General features: G+C 39.6%; 4 protein-coding genes across 7 annotated transcripts; 2 read left to right on the top strand and 2 right to left on the bottom strand.

The window, feature by feature from the left end:
• The first annotated feature begins 332 nt into the window (after positions 1 to 332).
• On the top strand, positions 333 to 6051 carry LOC106742941 (nuclear pore complex protein Nup54-like). 2 transcript variants are annotated; one of them, XM_014616315.1, is made up of 5 exons: positions 333 to 517; positions 2271 to 2786; positions 3253 to 4139; positions 4882 to 5109; positions 5187 to 6051. In XM_014616315.1, the coding sequence occupies exons 1-5, from the start codon at positions 424 to 426 to the stop codon at positions 5307 to 5309; spliced, it is 1848 nt and encodes a 615-aa protein (XP_014471801.1). In that variant the 5' UTR covers positions 333 to 423; the 3' UTR covers positions 5310 to 6051. The 2 variants fall into 2 exon arrangements, with proteins under 2 accessions (XP_014471801.1, XP_014471800.1); XM_014616314.1 differs by having other exon boundaries at positions 2268 to 2786.
• On the bottom strand, positions 646 to 2086 carry LOC106742946. The gene is made up of 3 exons (XM_014616320.1): positions 1686 to 2086; positions 1388 to 1528; positions 646 to 1162 (listed from the first exon to the last, which is right to left on the bottom strand). Exons 1-3 carry the CDS (start codon positions 1722 to 1724, stop codon positions 773 to 775), a joined length of 570 nt encoding a protein of 189 aa, XP_014471806.1. The 5' UTR covers positions 1725 to 2086; the 3' UTR covers positions 646 to 772.
• Positions 2719 to 11270, bottom strand: LOC106742940 (SWI/SNF-related matrix-associated actin-dependent regulator of chromatin subfamily A containing DEAD/H box 1 homolog). 3 transcript variants are annotated; one of them, XM_014616311.1, is made up of 12 exons: positions 11068 to 11164; positions 10643 to 10833; positions 9567 to 9760; positions 9270 to 9492; positions 8701 to 9034; positions 8361 to 8635; positions 8152 to 8289; positions 7763 to 8086; positions 7393 to 7694; positions 7115 to 7327; positions 6595 to 6701; positions 2719 to 2848 (listed from the first exon to the last, which is right to left on the bottom strand). In XM_014616311.1, the coding sequence occupies exons 1-12, from the start codon at positions 11162 to 11164 to the stop codon at positions 2745 to 2747; spliced, it is 2502 nt and encodes an 833-aa protein (XP_014471797.1). In that variant the 3' UTR covers positions 2719 to 2744. The 3 variants fall into 3 exon arrangements, with proteins under 3 accessions (XP_014471797.1, XP_014471798.1, XP_014471796.1); XM_014616312.1 differs by lacking the exon at positions 2719 to 2848 and adding an exon at positions 5728 to 6252 and having other exon boundaries at positions 10814 to 10833; positions 11068 to 11270; XM_014616310.1 differs by lacking the exon at positions 2719 to 2848 and adding an exon at positions 5728 to 6252.
• Positions 11271 to 11521: 251 nt separating this feature from the next.
• On the top strand, positions 11522 to 14951 carry LOC106742943 (glycerophosphodiester phosphodiesterase domain-containing protein 1-like). Its single transcript, XM_014616317.1, has 7 exons — positions 11522 to 11774; positions 11849 to 11891; positions 11964 to 12145; positions 12219 to 12439; positions 12516 to 12649; positions 12720 to 12837; positions 12912 to 14951. Exons 1-7 carry the CDS (start codon positions 11651 to 11653, stop codon positions 13035 to 13037), a joined length of 948 nt encoding a protein of 315 aa, XP_014471803.1. The 5' UTR covers positions 11522 to 11650; the 3' UTR covers positions 13038 to 14951.
• The last annotated feature ends 39 nt before the right edge of the window (positions 14952 to 14990 follow it).

Genomic DNA, 14990 nt, shown 5'->3' with positions numbered 1-14990 from the left:
TTAGACAAAGAATAATACTCGCGATCGTTAAGTGGAACCTGCCCTTAATCTATTAGCGTTTTCGATTTGCTGGCTTCAGCAGCGTTCCGGTAGCCCGATTCTGTAACTTTTAACGACGTGCCGTAAAGCCCGTATTTGCACTCCGTCCTAGATTCTACAGCCTGTATCAGGCTACGGATTGAATTTGGCCAATCAGTACAAAGTTAACTGAATTCAAGTCTAGTGAACTTTGCACTGATTAGTCAATCCCCAATCCAATATGAGCTTTAAGTGCAGCCAGTTGAGTCATGAAGAACAGACCACATGTGTAAAGATCATTACAGCATGTGCAACGGTCATGTTCGCTATTCAATTGACGCGATTGTCCGCGCGGAGTACATGTGACATTTATTAGTGACAGATCAATCGTGGAAGGAGTTAGTTATGTCGTTCGGTTTCGGAACGTCTACGTCGACGCCCGCACCTACCTTCGCCTTTGGTACGACACCGGCGTCAACAGCAACACCGGTGAAACCTGGTGAGTTACGTTTTGCGAGATAGTCGCGAATTTCTTATTTGTTCCGATTCTTGCCGCTGTTTTTTCGCGTAACTTTTCATTTATTATAATAAATGAAACGTCGGCAATGATTTACAATGTCGCTCTTATTGCGTGTTTCTGGTTTGACAACTTTGAGGTTAAAAATAACGCTATGATATCCGTTCGTTTAATCAGGAGCTTTCTTTTTCATCTTGAAGAGTTTCAAAACGAGCTACCATGTAAAACCAATCCTTTTCAATTCTTCATCGAACTTGTCTTAGTAGTTGTATCTGATGTCTTCTCTAAACCCAACAAGGGTACATTGACGCCACTGCAACCCGGACTGCATTCGATATCGCTCTTCGTAAAGAGAGAATACTTGCTCTTGGACCTAGCAATGACACACGCTGTGATGCAACATAAAAGCAGTACGATCAGGAGCACACTCAGTAAGATCAGCAGGAGTGTAGAACGTCCGGTATATTCATCGGATTTGTCAACTGGGACTGTTCTCTCTGAGAAACTGCAGTTGTTTAGTGTTGTGTTTAATTCCTTGACTCTCCCACTGGGTGTCGTGTCCTCCAGATAATACATTTCGTTTGGAATTTTGCCAAGAGTTGTTATCATAATTTCTGTTATTGTGTCCTGTATTGGAATCGTTGAATTAAATTTTGTCTTTTTAACTAAACTGGCTGCACCAGAAATTCACTGAAGCGAATGAATAATCTCTCATGTATGCTTCATATATACTTCAATATGTATATATATTTTGTGAATTAGTGCAGACAGTTCAACTAAAATGAACAGATCCTTCAATTGATTGGAGGAAAATAATGAGATGACAGACAGATCAGCAAAGAAATATTGTACCTCAATTGCAGTGTCTGTAGTGCCGAATTCACTTGAAATCTGAGTGGCAGTGTCGTGCACTGATTTAATATGACGGAGGAGAAGTTTAGTACTGGGCAAAGAACTGGCCTTCGACGAATCTTGCATTTTGAATAAGCTAGCCTATTGATGATTTTCAAACATTAATATGGCTAAAAAATGGACTTGATGCTTCTAAAGATAGAAAGAAGATAGAAACTGTTTTAGGTAGAAAGGAAAAAGAGACTTGGATAAGTAAAAAGCAGAAAAAAGAATTTACTTTCACTCAATTAAATATTACCTGCAGCTCTTTTTGTTGACTTAAGAATATCATTATCATATGTAGTTGTTGAACCTCCAGATTTTTCTTGCGATAGATGTACCAAATAGTACAGTTTCTACAAATATTCCAATGTGTATTACAGTCACGTTAACAGAACATAAATCGTTAACATTTAAAATAATTTCCTCAAAACGAGCATTAAAGCATACAAACGTGTCGTACATTGACATGTTTTGTCTAATTTCATGTCATAGAAAAAAAAAACAAATCAAGCCTTCTGAGATATTTTTAGCAATGAAACATGCACAATAACCTGGGATCATTTAGTAGACTCTAATTAAAAGCCGCTATTATTAACAAAAAATATTATCGATTGCTCTATGCTGATTCATTATTATTTAGGAACATCATAAATATAGATTTACTCGCTATTTTTTGAAAAAAAAAAAAAAATTGATGAAACACTTATGATAATTTCACATATTTAATAAAAATGTATAACGGCTCGAACGGAAAGCTCGACCTACGCAGCCGGAAACGCGTTTGATTTTGCCGTTCCCACTGTAATCATTAATCTGTGTTTCCCATTTCCTACAAAAGTAGCGGGTTTCGGGACACCCTCGTTCGGCTTCAGCACACCGACCACGTCGGCGCCGAGTCTTTTCGGCACACCGTCGACTCAGACCACCGGCTTCGGGACCGGATTCGGTACTCCAACGGCCACTGCATTTGGCAGCATATCTACCACAGGCTTCGGATCGGCGCCTACATTCGGCACCACGTCGACCAGTGCCTTCGGCTCGGCGCCAGCTTTCGGCACCATTCCCGCCTCCTCCACGAGCACCGGTTTCGGGACAACCTCGACTTTCGGCAGCACCCCTGCCTCTACCACCGGTTTCGGCGGCTTCGGCACAGCGACGACGACGTCGGCATTGAGCTTTGGCGGTTTCGGCGGCTTCGGAACGTCCACCACCACCACATCCGCTCCGAGCTTGTTCGGTAATTTCGGCACTACGAGTATCGCCTCGACCGGCTTCGGCTCGTCCACGGGTTTCAACGCGTTCGGCAGTAAGCCGATCACCACCAGTAATACCACTGGATTCGGCGGATTCGGAACAGGTGATGAAATATTCCTTTTACCAGGGTCGGGCAAGAACTAGTCAATTTAAATCTTGGCGTATCTGAAAAACGGTATTGCGAAAACTCCCTATTTATTGATTACAGTAATAGAACGAAACTATTATATATTAATTTTGTACTTTATAGTAATAGAATTTGATAAGTCTTTTCTAGATGAAGAATTCATTCATTTTGCTCGGCCTACTCGTTGCGAAGTAATAACCATTTACTTCAGACACAATGGTCACCCTGTATATACACACACATGGCTTCATTAACTTTTAACTTTAATAAGTTAATTGATTAAAAGTTAATCAAGTTGCCTTAACCAATTTGTTAGGGCATTAAACAACCTAGTTAAAAATAAAGATTATTCAACCGTGATTCTTACTAATGCTCTTTGAGTGTCACACAGTGGTAATTATTTCTCTCAACTAGGAGTTGATCGACTTGAATTTACGCACAGGAACGGGATTCGGTGGATTTGGGCTGGGGCAGCCTCAACAACAACAACCGCAGCAATCCGCGAACAGTGTGTCGGAAGCTCTCTACAATGCTGTGTTTAATTGTCAGCTATATAACGACGAGCGAGACAACACGATCGCCAGATGGAATCTTCTTCAGGCTCTGTGGGGTACAGGAAAGGCTTACTATTCCGTAAACGCTCCACCTATAGAGCTTACTCAAGAGAATTCATTGTGTAGATTCAAAGCGATCGGCTACAGTCGTATACCCGACGCCGACAACAACGACGGTTTAGTAGTGTTGTGCTTCGGTAAGAAAGAGAAAGACATGCAAGACGGGAAGCCACAGTTGATCGTCTTTCTAAGCGGTTTACTGGGCAACAAGCCCAATTTGACAGTGACCGTGGACAATATCAAGTCCACCGGCGAAAGCAAGAGCCAGGTGACGATATTCGTGTCGGAGAAAGGGATCACCGGTTCGTACAGGAAGATCCCCGCCAACGAATTGGTCGCCTACCTGTCGCAGACTATGCAGAAGCAGCAGCTGGTGCAGAATGGGGTCGAGGATATATTCCCGCTGGTGAAACTCGATCCATCACAGCTGAAGGAGTATCTGGACAATCCACCTTGCGCCATCGACGCCAGACTGTGGAAGCAGGCGCAATTGGACAATCCCAATCCGGAGCGATACATCCCGGTTCCTATGGTTGGCTTCCAGCAGGTCAAGCACAGGTTGAAATGCCAGGAGGAGGAGACTGCCAGGCATAGGGCGTTCTTGGACATGGCCGCAGAGAAGATTCAGAGTCTGCAAAGACAGCACACCGCCACGCAAGCCAGATTGAAGGAGCACAGGCGCACCTTGTTGGAGCTCCAGCATCGAGTTCTGCAGGTACTGTTCTTTAATTGTGGCAACATATATAGATCGGGCATTCCTTACACAGCCGGAAGTTTGCGACAGAGCGAGCGAGCTCTTTTGTTTTCTTATTTTAGCTTAGAGCGACTGTCCAGAGCCGTCCATAGTCGTTCCATAGTTGTCAAACGTTACATGTAAAGTGACGCAGAATCAAGTAGTCGCTCCGTGAACATTGTTAGACCGTTCTTATTTATGTTCACGCACAAGTTTTCACGAAGAAAAAAAAAACCACCCCAATTGTGGCATCAAATTATACATTGACTGTATACTACTATGGGTCTGACGTCAAATTCGGATGGTTCATCAATATTGCGGTTCAAAAATTAATATCACGTGCGATATTTTAGAAAAAAAAAAAAACTAATAATGTTAATACACAGTACAAAAATCGACTGACTTTTCCAAGCGTATTAATGTATGGTACATCTTCAGCACAATATAACCGGCATAATATGCGTGACAAAAATCCGACGTATCATATGCACCAACCTAATATGCTTCAAACAGTTTCACAAGAAGAAGCTCGAGCCATCCAGAAAAAATTCACGTTATTGACAATTAAGTTTCTCATCATATCTCGATAATTGGCCGATCCCTATGGCCGATGTATCTTTTTTGCTTAGAATGACTTCTAGAACACACTTTGGATATATCGTTGAATTGCATCATGTCCTACGTGTACCCTAGGAATATAAAACGACATAAATTCTATTCACAGGTGTTGGTTAGACAGGAAATCACGCGTAAAGTCGGATTGTCCTTGCAACCGGAGGAGGAAGTCCTGACGCGCAGATTCGAGGCGATGCACTCGCAGATCAGTGCTCCGACGCAATACAAAGGCAGAATCAGTGAGATGCTCTCTCAGCTCAGAATGAGAAGGCACATCGACATTCAGAATCAGGAGAGATATACGATGGATCCCATAGCGCAGGACGATATCAAAACGGTAACTGTTTCTTACGGGTTATGCCGGAACGGTCATCGGCAAATGTATAATTGTTCTCTTCTCGTTCATTATTTTAGTATCTAAGTATGGAGCAACAAGGCATGGCACAACTTATCGCGACGATAAACTCGGATCTAGAGAGCCTGAAGATCATTAAGGATGGTATGTCCGACTTATTAATGAGCCAAAGTATATCCTGAGGAACTGTAATATGTAAAGAAAAATGTAATAAAATATTTTTATGTGCCTCTTGCATACAAGGTAACATGTTTGCGATTGATAACATGGTTACGTCGGATGGTGTTATAATTAAATGATTCTCTCTGTTTTTTTTTTCCGAAGAGTTGTGCCATATTTATTACATTTATGTTGTTACAACTCTTTTGTATTTGCGTAACTATGAACATGATCATAAATGAACAATGAAGTTCACTCAGTATCATGTTAACACTTGATACTTGCCTTTTCCTTTTTTTTTTTACATTTGGTTCATCTCGATGTTATATATCTTAAATATATTTGAATAAATTTACGTGAATCCTACAGAGCTGTTAGAAAATTGCTGTACATATGCGTACGCAAAGCAGCGGGGTGAAACCAAACACACACACATACATGTTGTGTAGATAAATAAAGGAATGATTTAATAGACATACAAAATCACAAAAAACAGATTGTTCCGCAAGACATCTTACAAGTAGAAAATCACTATGTGCTGCGTATACTCAGCTTAAGTTGAATTAAAATGTCCGACATTTTACATATAAAAAACATCCGCCTTCCTATTTCTTCATGCATTTACGACGACTCGGTGTTTTTCGGGACCTCATTCTGGACGCATAAACGAACCCTAAATATGCCTTTTTTTTTTTGTTTTTTCTCTTCAGTATTTAGCGTTCGCAAAGCGTGCAGAATACGGCGTGCGTACAGGTGAAAGTGGAATATACGAAGATGATGACCATTGTGGCATTTTAAATAGCAAAATTACAAATAGCGATTAAATTTCTTATTTACAATTCTCATCATGTATCAGTGCATCAGATCCTTTACTGGCATTTTTCATTGAAGATTTATTATGAACATCCTGGCCTATTGTCATTTTTAATAATTTCAGAACAGACTTTTTATCCGTGTTTTCACTTTCTACGGACAGAATGTGAATCTCGTTAATTCGATCAGAATTAGGGCACAAGATATTTTGTGCCATGCACACACACAACACACACACACACACATATATTTGGGTGTCTCAAACCTTTTTCAGTTCCCGTGGTGTATGTGGAAAAACGGGTGAAACCAAGTGAATAAATTATGTAATTTTTTTGCTAAATTTTGCTAAATTCGCAATAGTTGAAGGAATTAATTATTTTGTCTGAGCTAATGAACATGACTTTTCTGCTCCGTTTCACCTGTTCTACTTGTACACCACAGGAACCGAGATTGGGACACCCTGTATAATCAATTTCTACAGATCTGTAGATTTACCTTCGTTTTCAGTGATTTGTTGTTCAAGGTGCAACTTTTCTTGAGCTATTTCGTACATGCCTTCCTCTATTGTGCCTTCACTCAACAGTCTAATTATAGTGACTGGTCTGTAAGAGAATTCAGTATCCTTTTAATGCATTCCTTTCAATTATGCGAACGATAAAGTGACGATGTAACAGATGTACTGCATTTTTCATTGCAAATTAGACATGTATAGATCTCACTACGTGTTGAAATTGGTATTAAAAAAAAATGGTTTTCTCTCAAGTTCAAAACGGTGCATAGACTTGAAAAAATTTCCTCTCAAGAAACCGACTTTGCAATGTTTCTGAAATATCAATGTTATGTCGCTAATATACACTGCGGGTAACAGCAATGTCTTTGTAATGTTTCAATTTACAACGTTGCCGCAATATGTAGTTCACAATCGTCTGTATGAGCGATCCATATTTCGCATCCTCTATGTGTCGCGCGCATAATGACGCTAGCAACAAAATAATTCCCTCACAACGATACATACTTCTTTTGCCCGACTCGATGACACCTATCTTCCGCCTGTTTGTCATTGTACGGATTGAAGTCTATATCGTGTATTATAACCGTATCCGCGGCTGTTAAATTGATCCCTAAACCTCCGGCTCTCGTGGACAACAGGAATATGAATATACTTGTATCTTGCGTATATTCATTGATCAAGCTTTGCCTGTCAGTCACGGGCGTACTACCGTCTAGCCTAAAAATGAACATTCGCTTTATTATAGTTGAATCGAGACGCGACAAAGTAACGTCCGTGCAAACCTTAAAAATGTCTGTCCTCTGATAGTCAAGTATTCCTCGAGTATGTCCAATACCATAGTAAACTGGCTGAATATGAGCGCTCTGTGACCACCTTTCTTCAAACGCGGCAGCAGTTCGTCCAATTGTTTCAACTTGCCAGCTTGAGGAATCAGCTCTTGAGGAAGGCCAAATCCGGCCACGCTCTTGTATATCCGGGTCAACTGATTTATTTGGTAATCGGACGCCCAGATCAATTCCTCGAACACGTACGTGGGATTCTTCTGTTTATAGCCTGGTTCTTTCGCCAATCTACTCGCTATGATCTAACGATACGGCATAAAAAAAAAAAATGCAATCGGAAAGCCCGAACTGCAACATTTCGACGTATTACCTTGAGCTTTTCTTCGTCATAATAATCGCGCACGAGAAGGGGGTGATTGGCGAGCTTTCTCAGTTGCATCATCATGCCGGTCCCGTTTACATCTGTGATCTCGTTGGCCTCCGCTGAAAATTGCGCGATTAATTTGTCATACATACTCTGCTGCTTCTTAATCAACGCGCATCGTATTATCTCATCCTTCTTATAGGGCAGGTCACGGAGAACTTCAGCTTTTAGCCGGCGAAGAACGAACGGACGCATAATCTTCTTTGCATTCTTAACTTGTTCTCTCTCGAACAACGGTTGATCTCCGTCCTTCTTATCGCCCGGTGTTTTCTGAAAATTCCTTCTCCTACAACGACCTACTAAAACTGACTCTTGGTAACGGTTCAACGGCTTACGGGATTCTTGGAGAATAAGCTTTTCAGGTCGGCTTGTTTGCCAGCGAACAACGACGGCATTACGAATATCAATAGAGACATCAATTCCAATAAATTATTTTGTAAAGGGGTTCCAGTTAATAAGATACGATGTTTAGCCTTGAAAAATAATCAGATATCCATTATGACTGCTTAGATGGGATCGTTAAACACACGTGATGAGAACGTACATTAATTCTAACGAGATTCTCATATCTAACGCTGCTCATGTTTTTCAGCATATGCGCCTCATCAAAAACAACATAGTCAATGGGCATAACGCGAAACAGTCTACGTTCCTCCGGAGTGCTGCAGATTAAACTGTACGTAGTTAACAGCACGTCGACATCTTCGAGATCACCGTTTCGCCAGCCCATTCGCATTTCTTTCCGTTCGTCCTGAGAGCCGTAATACTGTACAACTTTTAAGCCAGGTGACCATCTCTCTAGTTCATTCCACCAATTTTCTACCACCAAGAAAACGATCACTGTGAATATATCGGATGAAACGTAAAGTTGCAAAGTGCTTTACCTATGGTCGAACTAGGAACGACAATCAGGTGAGGGCCGTCCTGCTCATCGATGAGACCGGCTTCCTTCAAATACGTCAAGAAGGCTATCACCTGCACAGTTTTCCCGAGGCCCATTTCATCGGCCAATATGCCGTTCACGTTCTGTGCATGCATCACGGCAAGCCAGTTGAGGCCGACCATTTGGTACGGGGCCAATGTTAAATCGGACGATAGACCCTTTGGTTGCTGCGTTATGGTCGAAGCACCAGCAGACACAGCTTTCTCCATATTAGTGGACAAACGCAGGCATTTTTTCATCAGGTTCTCCAACACATGACGTGTGCATAATAACACCTGTATGTTGAGAATGCAATCAGTATAGAGATAAATTATCATTGACTACGAAGAATGTTCCTTAAGTACTATCCAATAAAATTTAAATGTTCACTTTTGATGTCTTTTTGTGAGGAAAAGTTTACACGAGAAAAAACGATAGTTTGGTAAAATTTCTTTCTCATAGAATGACCTCGAAAATCAACTCCTGAAATACTTGAGAAACAACCTGTATATACGTGAATCCACAATTTACCTGAGCTGCGTTTAACAATTCAGTATCCAAGTATCTTGTATTTTGAAATTTATTCACCAATTCTTTCCAATTTTCAAACGGTCTCGCTTCTATAATGGCATTAGCTCTCTTTTGTGAACACTGAGACATGAGAAGCAATTCTGAGGACACCGCAGTTTGCATAAACTTCAAGACTGCTTTCTTGTCGCCCGTGAGTTCATTAGATATCTCCGCATCTTCATCGCTGTGAAACAATATGAGATTATTAATATATTAAATTCTGAATGAATATGAGTTAGCGTTTTTGAGATTACATACCTATCAAATACTTTGTCCTTATAATCTCCTTCATCCGAATCAACATCCACGTCTTCCTCTACATTTAATTTTCTTCTTTTTTTCTTCTTGTTCGTTTTTGGAGATTCTTTTGAGCTCCTCTTCTTGTTATTCCTAAGTGCTTCTTCAGCCTCTTCAATGTTCCAATTAGTACTAATAAGTACTTCCTGTATACGCTATAAAAGTATATACCAATTAATCAGAATATATAAGCGGCGTACACATCAAAGATTACCTATCCAAAATTTTACTTATTTACTATTATTTAACATAATTATTGGTTTCATTAAGTACAGTTTTGTCTTGCGCATTGAAGATTGCAAAAGCATTAAATCTCCAGATCTAAAAGGAGAAAAGGAAAGATTGATGGTGAAATTGATAAATGACAATTGTGCGAAATAATAAACATCCAGAGACAGGTTGAACATTTCCCAACAGCCAAGGAGACCAATTTTATAAGTTGGCGGAACAGTGGCGGCACAATTCTAACTATTTTTATATGTCGCTCAAAAGTTGTCGAAGAAAAAAATGTGTTGCTCCGCCGGTTTTTTTTTTTTTTCTTTAAATGATGTTCTGCTAAAGGAAGATAGCAGAACAACGAAATTGAAAGTAACAATAATGTAGGGATTTGTTACTCACAAAATTTGCTAGTCCCGCATTTGTCGCTCGCAAAATAAGTTGAAACAACAGCATAAAGGCTCTCAGTGTGCACAAAGCTCCAAAAGCAACCAATTTTTTTCTGGTAGTTTTGAAACTTTATGTTGAGAGTTTTTCGTTGTTATTTCAACTTATTTCGCGAACAACAAACGCAGGACTAGCATATCTTGTGAGCAACAAATTCCTACATCATTATGTTCGCTATACGTTATAGATATATTGTTCCACTAACTTTATCTTCCGTCAACATCGCTGTAAAAAAAAAAAAGAAAAAAAAACCAGTGGAGTAACAAATCTTCTTTTTGGCAACAATTGAGGAAGAAATAAAAAATATTAATTGGAATTGTCGATTTCGCCAACTTGTAAGACCAATTTTCCTTCCCTAGTTCACTTTCACTCACCAGCACATCGTTCTGTGGATACAACCTTGTCAGGTACTTCAGCATGTGCTCTTTACCTTTGGTATTAATGTCTGAACTTGAGATTGTCGGTTTAGCTGGACTACCTATATCACTGTCGCTATCTTCGATGCGATTTACAGGTTTACGGCGCACTTGTACATCAGGACTTACCAGATTACTGTCGTCATCGGCTAAAAACAAGCATAAAATTAACAAGTTAAACTCTCAATGAAATACACAAGACAATCTCATAACAAGCAAATGTGACATCGAGATCTTTCTGGCCGATCGCGCAACGAATGCAAACACACTCGACTTCCAAATCGTAAGAGACGCATTCATGCCGCGTCGTCGAGCGACAAAGGAAGCGCACCGGCTGACGAACGAAGTGTGCGAACGACAAACAACGCGACTAGAGTCCTTACACATGTTCATCGCCTTCGTTTGTTTCTTTTGAAAGCGGAAGCGCCGCAGAAGGCTGGAGCTGCTCGTGTCTGTCTTAGGCGAATTCGACTCGGACATCGCGTCAATCGAACGTGGGAACGTGGCGAAAATGCATTTTCGTGGAGGAACTTTTGAAGTCGTCTGACAGGTGCATTCGAGACAGAGCGTTACGTCGTGCGCTACGCAAGAAAGAAGATCACCATATCCGGCGGGTCGGTGTTTTACGCTCGATCCTCATCGAGGGTCCCCGACATCCGGGTAACGTCTCGACGGAAGTGTCAGAAAGCGAGACGGTCACGGGCGAAAGCGTCGGCAAATTTCGCGTCGTCGGTAGCGAACGTACAGCGAGGATAAACGTGGAATTCTCATGAGAACCGTTCCCGAGAGATTCGTTAGAAATCGTAGAGCAGGGCGCCGCTCTTGAGTTCGATTGTTCAAAGCGACGACACTTGTCGTCTGCTCCGTCCGTCACTGCCGCCGTTCCTCCGCTGCGTCTATTTTGCATTATCCCAACTCATCGTCGCGTCAGCGGAATGTACGAAGGTGGATAAAAAGCGAGCCAGGATGTTGCTGTACACGCTGATCGGCGGTTACATGCTGACCTCGATGATACTGTTTAAATATCCTACTCTGCTTCACAAAAAAAAGAAAGTGAAGTTTCTGTGCCAGCACATTAGCCACCGGGGCGGTGAGTCGCCTTTGTTTATCGTTATCGCCGATTCGGTCGCGCGCGAAATAACTTGCCTATGTGTGAAATTTTAGGAGCGGGCGAGAGCTATGAGAACACGATGTGCGCATTTAAACGGTTAGTCGAGATTCGAACGATCGTTCAAAAGTAGTGGGTCAAAGTAATCAGATCGGGAATTTTCACTCGCAGAGCGGTGGCGATCGGGACTCAAATGTTGGAGTTGGACTGTCACCTCACGAGAGACGGCGAAGTCGTGGTCTCGCACGATCAGAATCTCTTTCGTAGCACCGGCGTGGACAAGAACATCTCCGAGTTGGATTACAAAGATTTGCCGCTGCTGAAACAGCGTTTACCGATCGATTTTGATCCAGGTATTGTTACTTATTGTTTTAAGAAAAAAATGATATCTTTGAACGAAATTATTTAAGAACCGTAGTTGGGCAGATGTGGAGTATGTTGGTTCCGCGAGGGAGCAGGATCGGCGGTTCGCGCTGCTGCGAGAAGTCTTCGAGACATTCCCCAATATTCCTATTAACATTGACATTAAGATCAATGATGATCGACTTATATCAAAAGTTTCCGATCTGATAAAAGAATACAAGAGAGAGGAATATACCGTTTGGGGAAACTTTAGCGATGAAGTCACACAGAAATGCTATAAAATGGTATGTTGTCGAGCTTTCCTGAAAGGCCGCCAACTTCCGTAGATTTTTAATCTACAGCTTTTTTTCTTCTACGCAGAATCCAAGTGTGAACTTGCTATTTTCGATGCAGCGTGTGACAATGTTGATACTTCTTATGTATACCGGTTTGTTGCCGTTTGTACCACTGAAGGAAACACACCTCGAAATCTTTTTACCTTCGATCTATTTACGGTAATACGACCGAAAATATTTTCCCAGCAATTATCATGGAATTGAAGCATACGTCATGTTCTTATTCCAGCCGTACAGGTGGCCCAAGTCCAACATTTTTACCGTTGGAAAAATTAGTTGTACGTACAATTAATGTACTACTAATGAGACCGTGCTTATTTAATCATTTAAGAGCACGAGGCATACATGTGAGTAAAGCGAAATATCGTTATTATTGTGGATTTATCGCTATTTCTTAACGCTATCGTTACGTGTACGTTAGGTGTACTTTTGGGTTTTAAACAAAGATGAAGAGTTCAAGAAAGCATTCGAGCTTGGCGCAACTGGCGTAATGACGGATTATCCGACGAGGTTGAAGTTATTTTTGAAGAATCACGCGATGGAATAAGATGCTGGTGATATATTTTATTGTTTTCAAGGACCCAGCATCCGCCATTAGGCAGCACGAACTATCGAGGTAGTTCGCGGAATTATTTACGTACGAAAAAGAGATATCCGCCATGATATATGTCAGAAACATATATGAGCTATACAGAGTAGTATATTTTTTATAAGCGAAGCAGAACTACTCGCTTATGTTCTGTGTATAAATGCCAACTTGAACGACTTTTGCCACAATTGTTTTGACATAAGAAGCTCTCGTACAAATCGATTTACTACAGAGATCTGCACATTATAATCTGTTATATTATGTTAATCATACAGATCTACGAAATGCTATTTTAACTCTGGCCTCTTAAATTTCTTCTCTTTCTCTGACCGATGAAAAAACCTATTAAATAAGTTTCATATTAGTCTATTTTAGTTTGTACTTTTATTCCAACGATTACTTTTCATACGATCCATGATATTTTACCTACCTAATTAAAGTACAATCTATTCATAGTTTCATTGAACTTTTCGTATCGTATACCTCTTTATATTATAATCCGAAGAGATATTTTTTTGGCATAGCTTCTTTTTCCGCACAAATTTTCTTACCGGCAGATTTCATGAATTTATTTGCACATCCTAATAAAGCCTGAAGCATATCCCAGTTTTAGGTACAAAATACCTTATTAATTACTATATCTCCCTGGGGCCAGTATGTTAGTTTAGCCCAGCATACAAAGGCTTCAAATAACATAGTCTGATCTATGATGCATTTGTTACATAATTTTTAACATTTTCATAGATTCACGAAGAATATATTTTGTGTGAAAAAAGGTCGAGTTATGCTATCGAGAGAGAGAGAGAGAGAGAGAGAGAGAGAGAGAGAGAGAGAGAGAGAGAGAGATCGTGATGTCTTTAGAATATACATGGGTGTGATACAAGAAAATTCCCACTTGGTAAATGAATGTGATAAAAATAGTATCAGTTTCATAATATTGAGAAAACCTATCATGTGACTAGTTCTATTAAATAAAAAGGAAATTTATGTACACTTGCAAATTGTATTTGGTACGTGTCTATGATATTTACATCATGTCAGTATTAGCTTCATATATATTTGCATACAGGGCATTTTACAGCCGATATAACTTATATAATTGTCTATGAATATCTATATGTTGAATATCCGTACTTTTCTAATCTTTTAAATGTTGAGATAGAAAATTATACACAGTTGTTATGTTACGTGGAACATATACGCAAGCTTTTTTACTGCATGCTCATAGATATAACTTTTGTTAAATTTAACTGCAGTTTGCACATTTGTAAGAAATGAAATAATACACACACGGTATCTTTTCTAAAAATTTCATATATCATATGTATGTATTATAATTTATATAATTAGAGTTTTGATAAAAGATCCATGCGTATATATATGTGCCATAACATATATAGGATACATACACATGTGTGATAAAAAAAATATAAAAGAAATTTGGAGAAGATATCGATATTTATAATTGTAAGAAATAAAAAAAATATTCTATACACATATATGCTGCCCCATGGGACAGTCTCGAAGAATTTACGTGTGATATACACGTTTTTTGTTGAACGTGTTAATATAATTCTGTTAAATTTTATCATTTTTTCATTTATATTATGAATAAATGTGTGTGTATATACACACACACACATATGTACATGTATAAACCCTCTAAGTTGTGCAAGTTCTTTTATCTGATTTAGATTTAATTAAAAGTATTATTGGACATTTCTGTATTACCATTAGGAAAACTAATATAATAGGTGTGATGAATATAATAGGAATGAAATAGATAATGTAATCTAGTAAATGTTTAATTTACAGTTCATTTATAAATTTATATACATATATAGATATGTGTCGCAGACAGGAATTATATATTATGCATTTAAGTAAAAAATTAAGTAAAAACTTGTCTGA

This window comes from Dinoponera quadriceps, unplaced genomic scaffold, assembly GCF_001313825.1.
Source record: "Dinoponera quadriceps isolate SergipeBrazil2010 unplaced genomic scaffold, ASM131382v1 scaffold946, whole genome shotgun sequence".
Lineage (NCBI taxonomy): Eukaryota > Metazoa > Arthropoda > Insecta > Hymenoptera > Formicidae > Dinoponera > Dinoponera quadriceps.
This window is presented reverse-complemented; position numbering and strand designations above follow the sequence as displayed.

Coding starts and splice junctions, on each gene's coding strand:
- LOC106742940 (XM_014616310.1), bottom strand. CDS start 11,164: ATGTCCGAGTCGAATTCGCCTAAGACAGACACGAGCAGCTCCAGCCTT. Junction 10,834..11,067: donor AACGAAGGCGATGAACATGT/GTAAGGACTCTA, acceptor GCTTGTTTTTAG/CCGATGACGACAGTAATCTG. Junction 8,290..8,360: donor AGAATCTCGTTAGAATTAAT/GTACGTTCTCAT, acceptor TTATTTTTCAAG/GCTAAACATCGTATCTTATT.
- LOC106742941 (XM_014616314.1), top strand. CDS start 424: ATGTCGTTCGGTTTCGGAACGTCTACGTCGACGCCCGCACCTACCTTC. Junction 518..2,267: donor AGCAACACCGGTGAAACCTG/GTGAGTTACGTT, acceptor TTCCTACAAAAG/TAGCGGGTTTCGGGACACCC. Junction 2,787..3,252: donor ATTCGGCGGATTCGGAACAG/GTGATGAAATAT, acceptor ATTTACGCACAG/GAACGGGATTCGGTGGATTT.
- LOC106742946 (XM_014616320.1), bottom strand. CDS start 1,724: ATGATAATGATATTCTTAAGTCAACAAAAAGAGCTGCAG. Junction 1,529..1,685: donor GTCAACAAAAAGAGCTGCAG/GTAATATTTAAT, acceptor AATCATCAATAG/GCTAGCTTATTCAAAATGCA. Junction 1,163..1,387: donor CTACAGACACTGCAATTGAG/GTACAATATTTC, acceptor ATTCCAATACAG/GACACAATAACAGAAATTAT.
- LOC106742943 (XM_014616317.1), top strand. CDS start 11,651: ATGTTGCTGTACACGCTGATCGGCGGTTACATGCTGACCTCGATGATA. Junction 12,146..12,218: donor ACCGATCGATTTTGATCCAG/GTATTGTTACTT, acceptor GTAGTTGGGCAG/ATGTGGAGTATGTTGGTTCC. Junction 12,838..12,911: donor TAAGAGCACGAGGCATACAT/GTGAGTAAAGCG, acceptor CGTGTACGTTAG/GTGTACTTTTGGGTTTTAAA.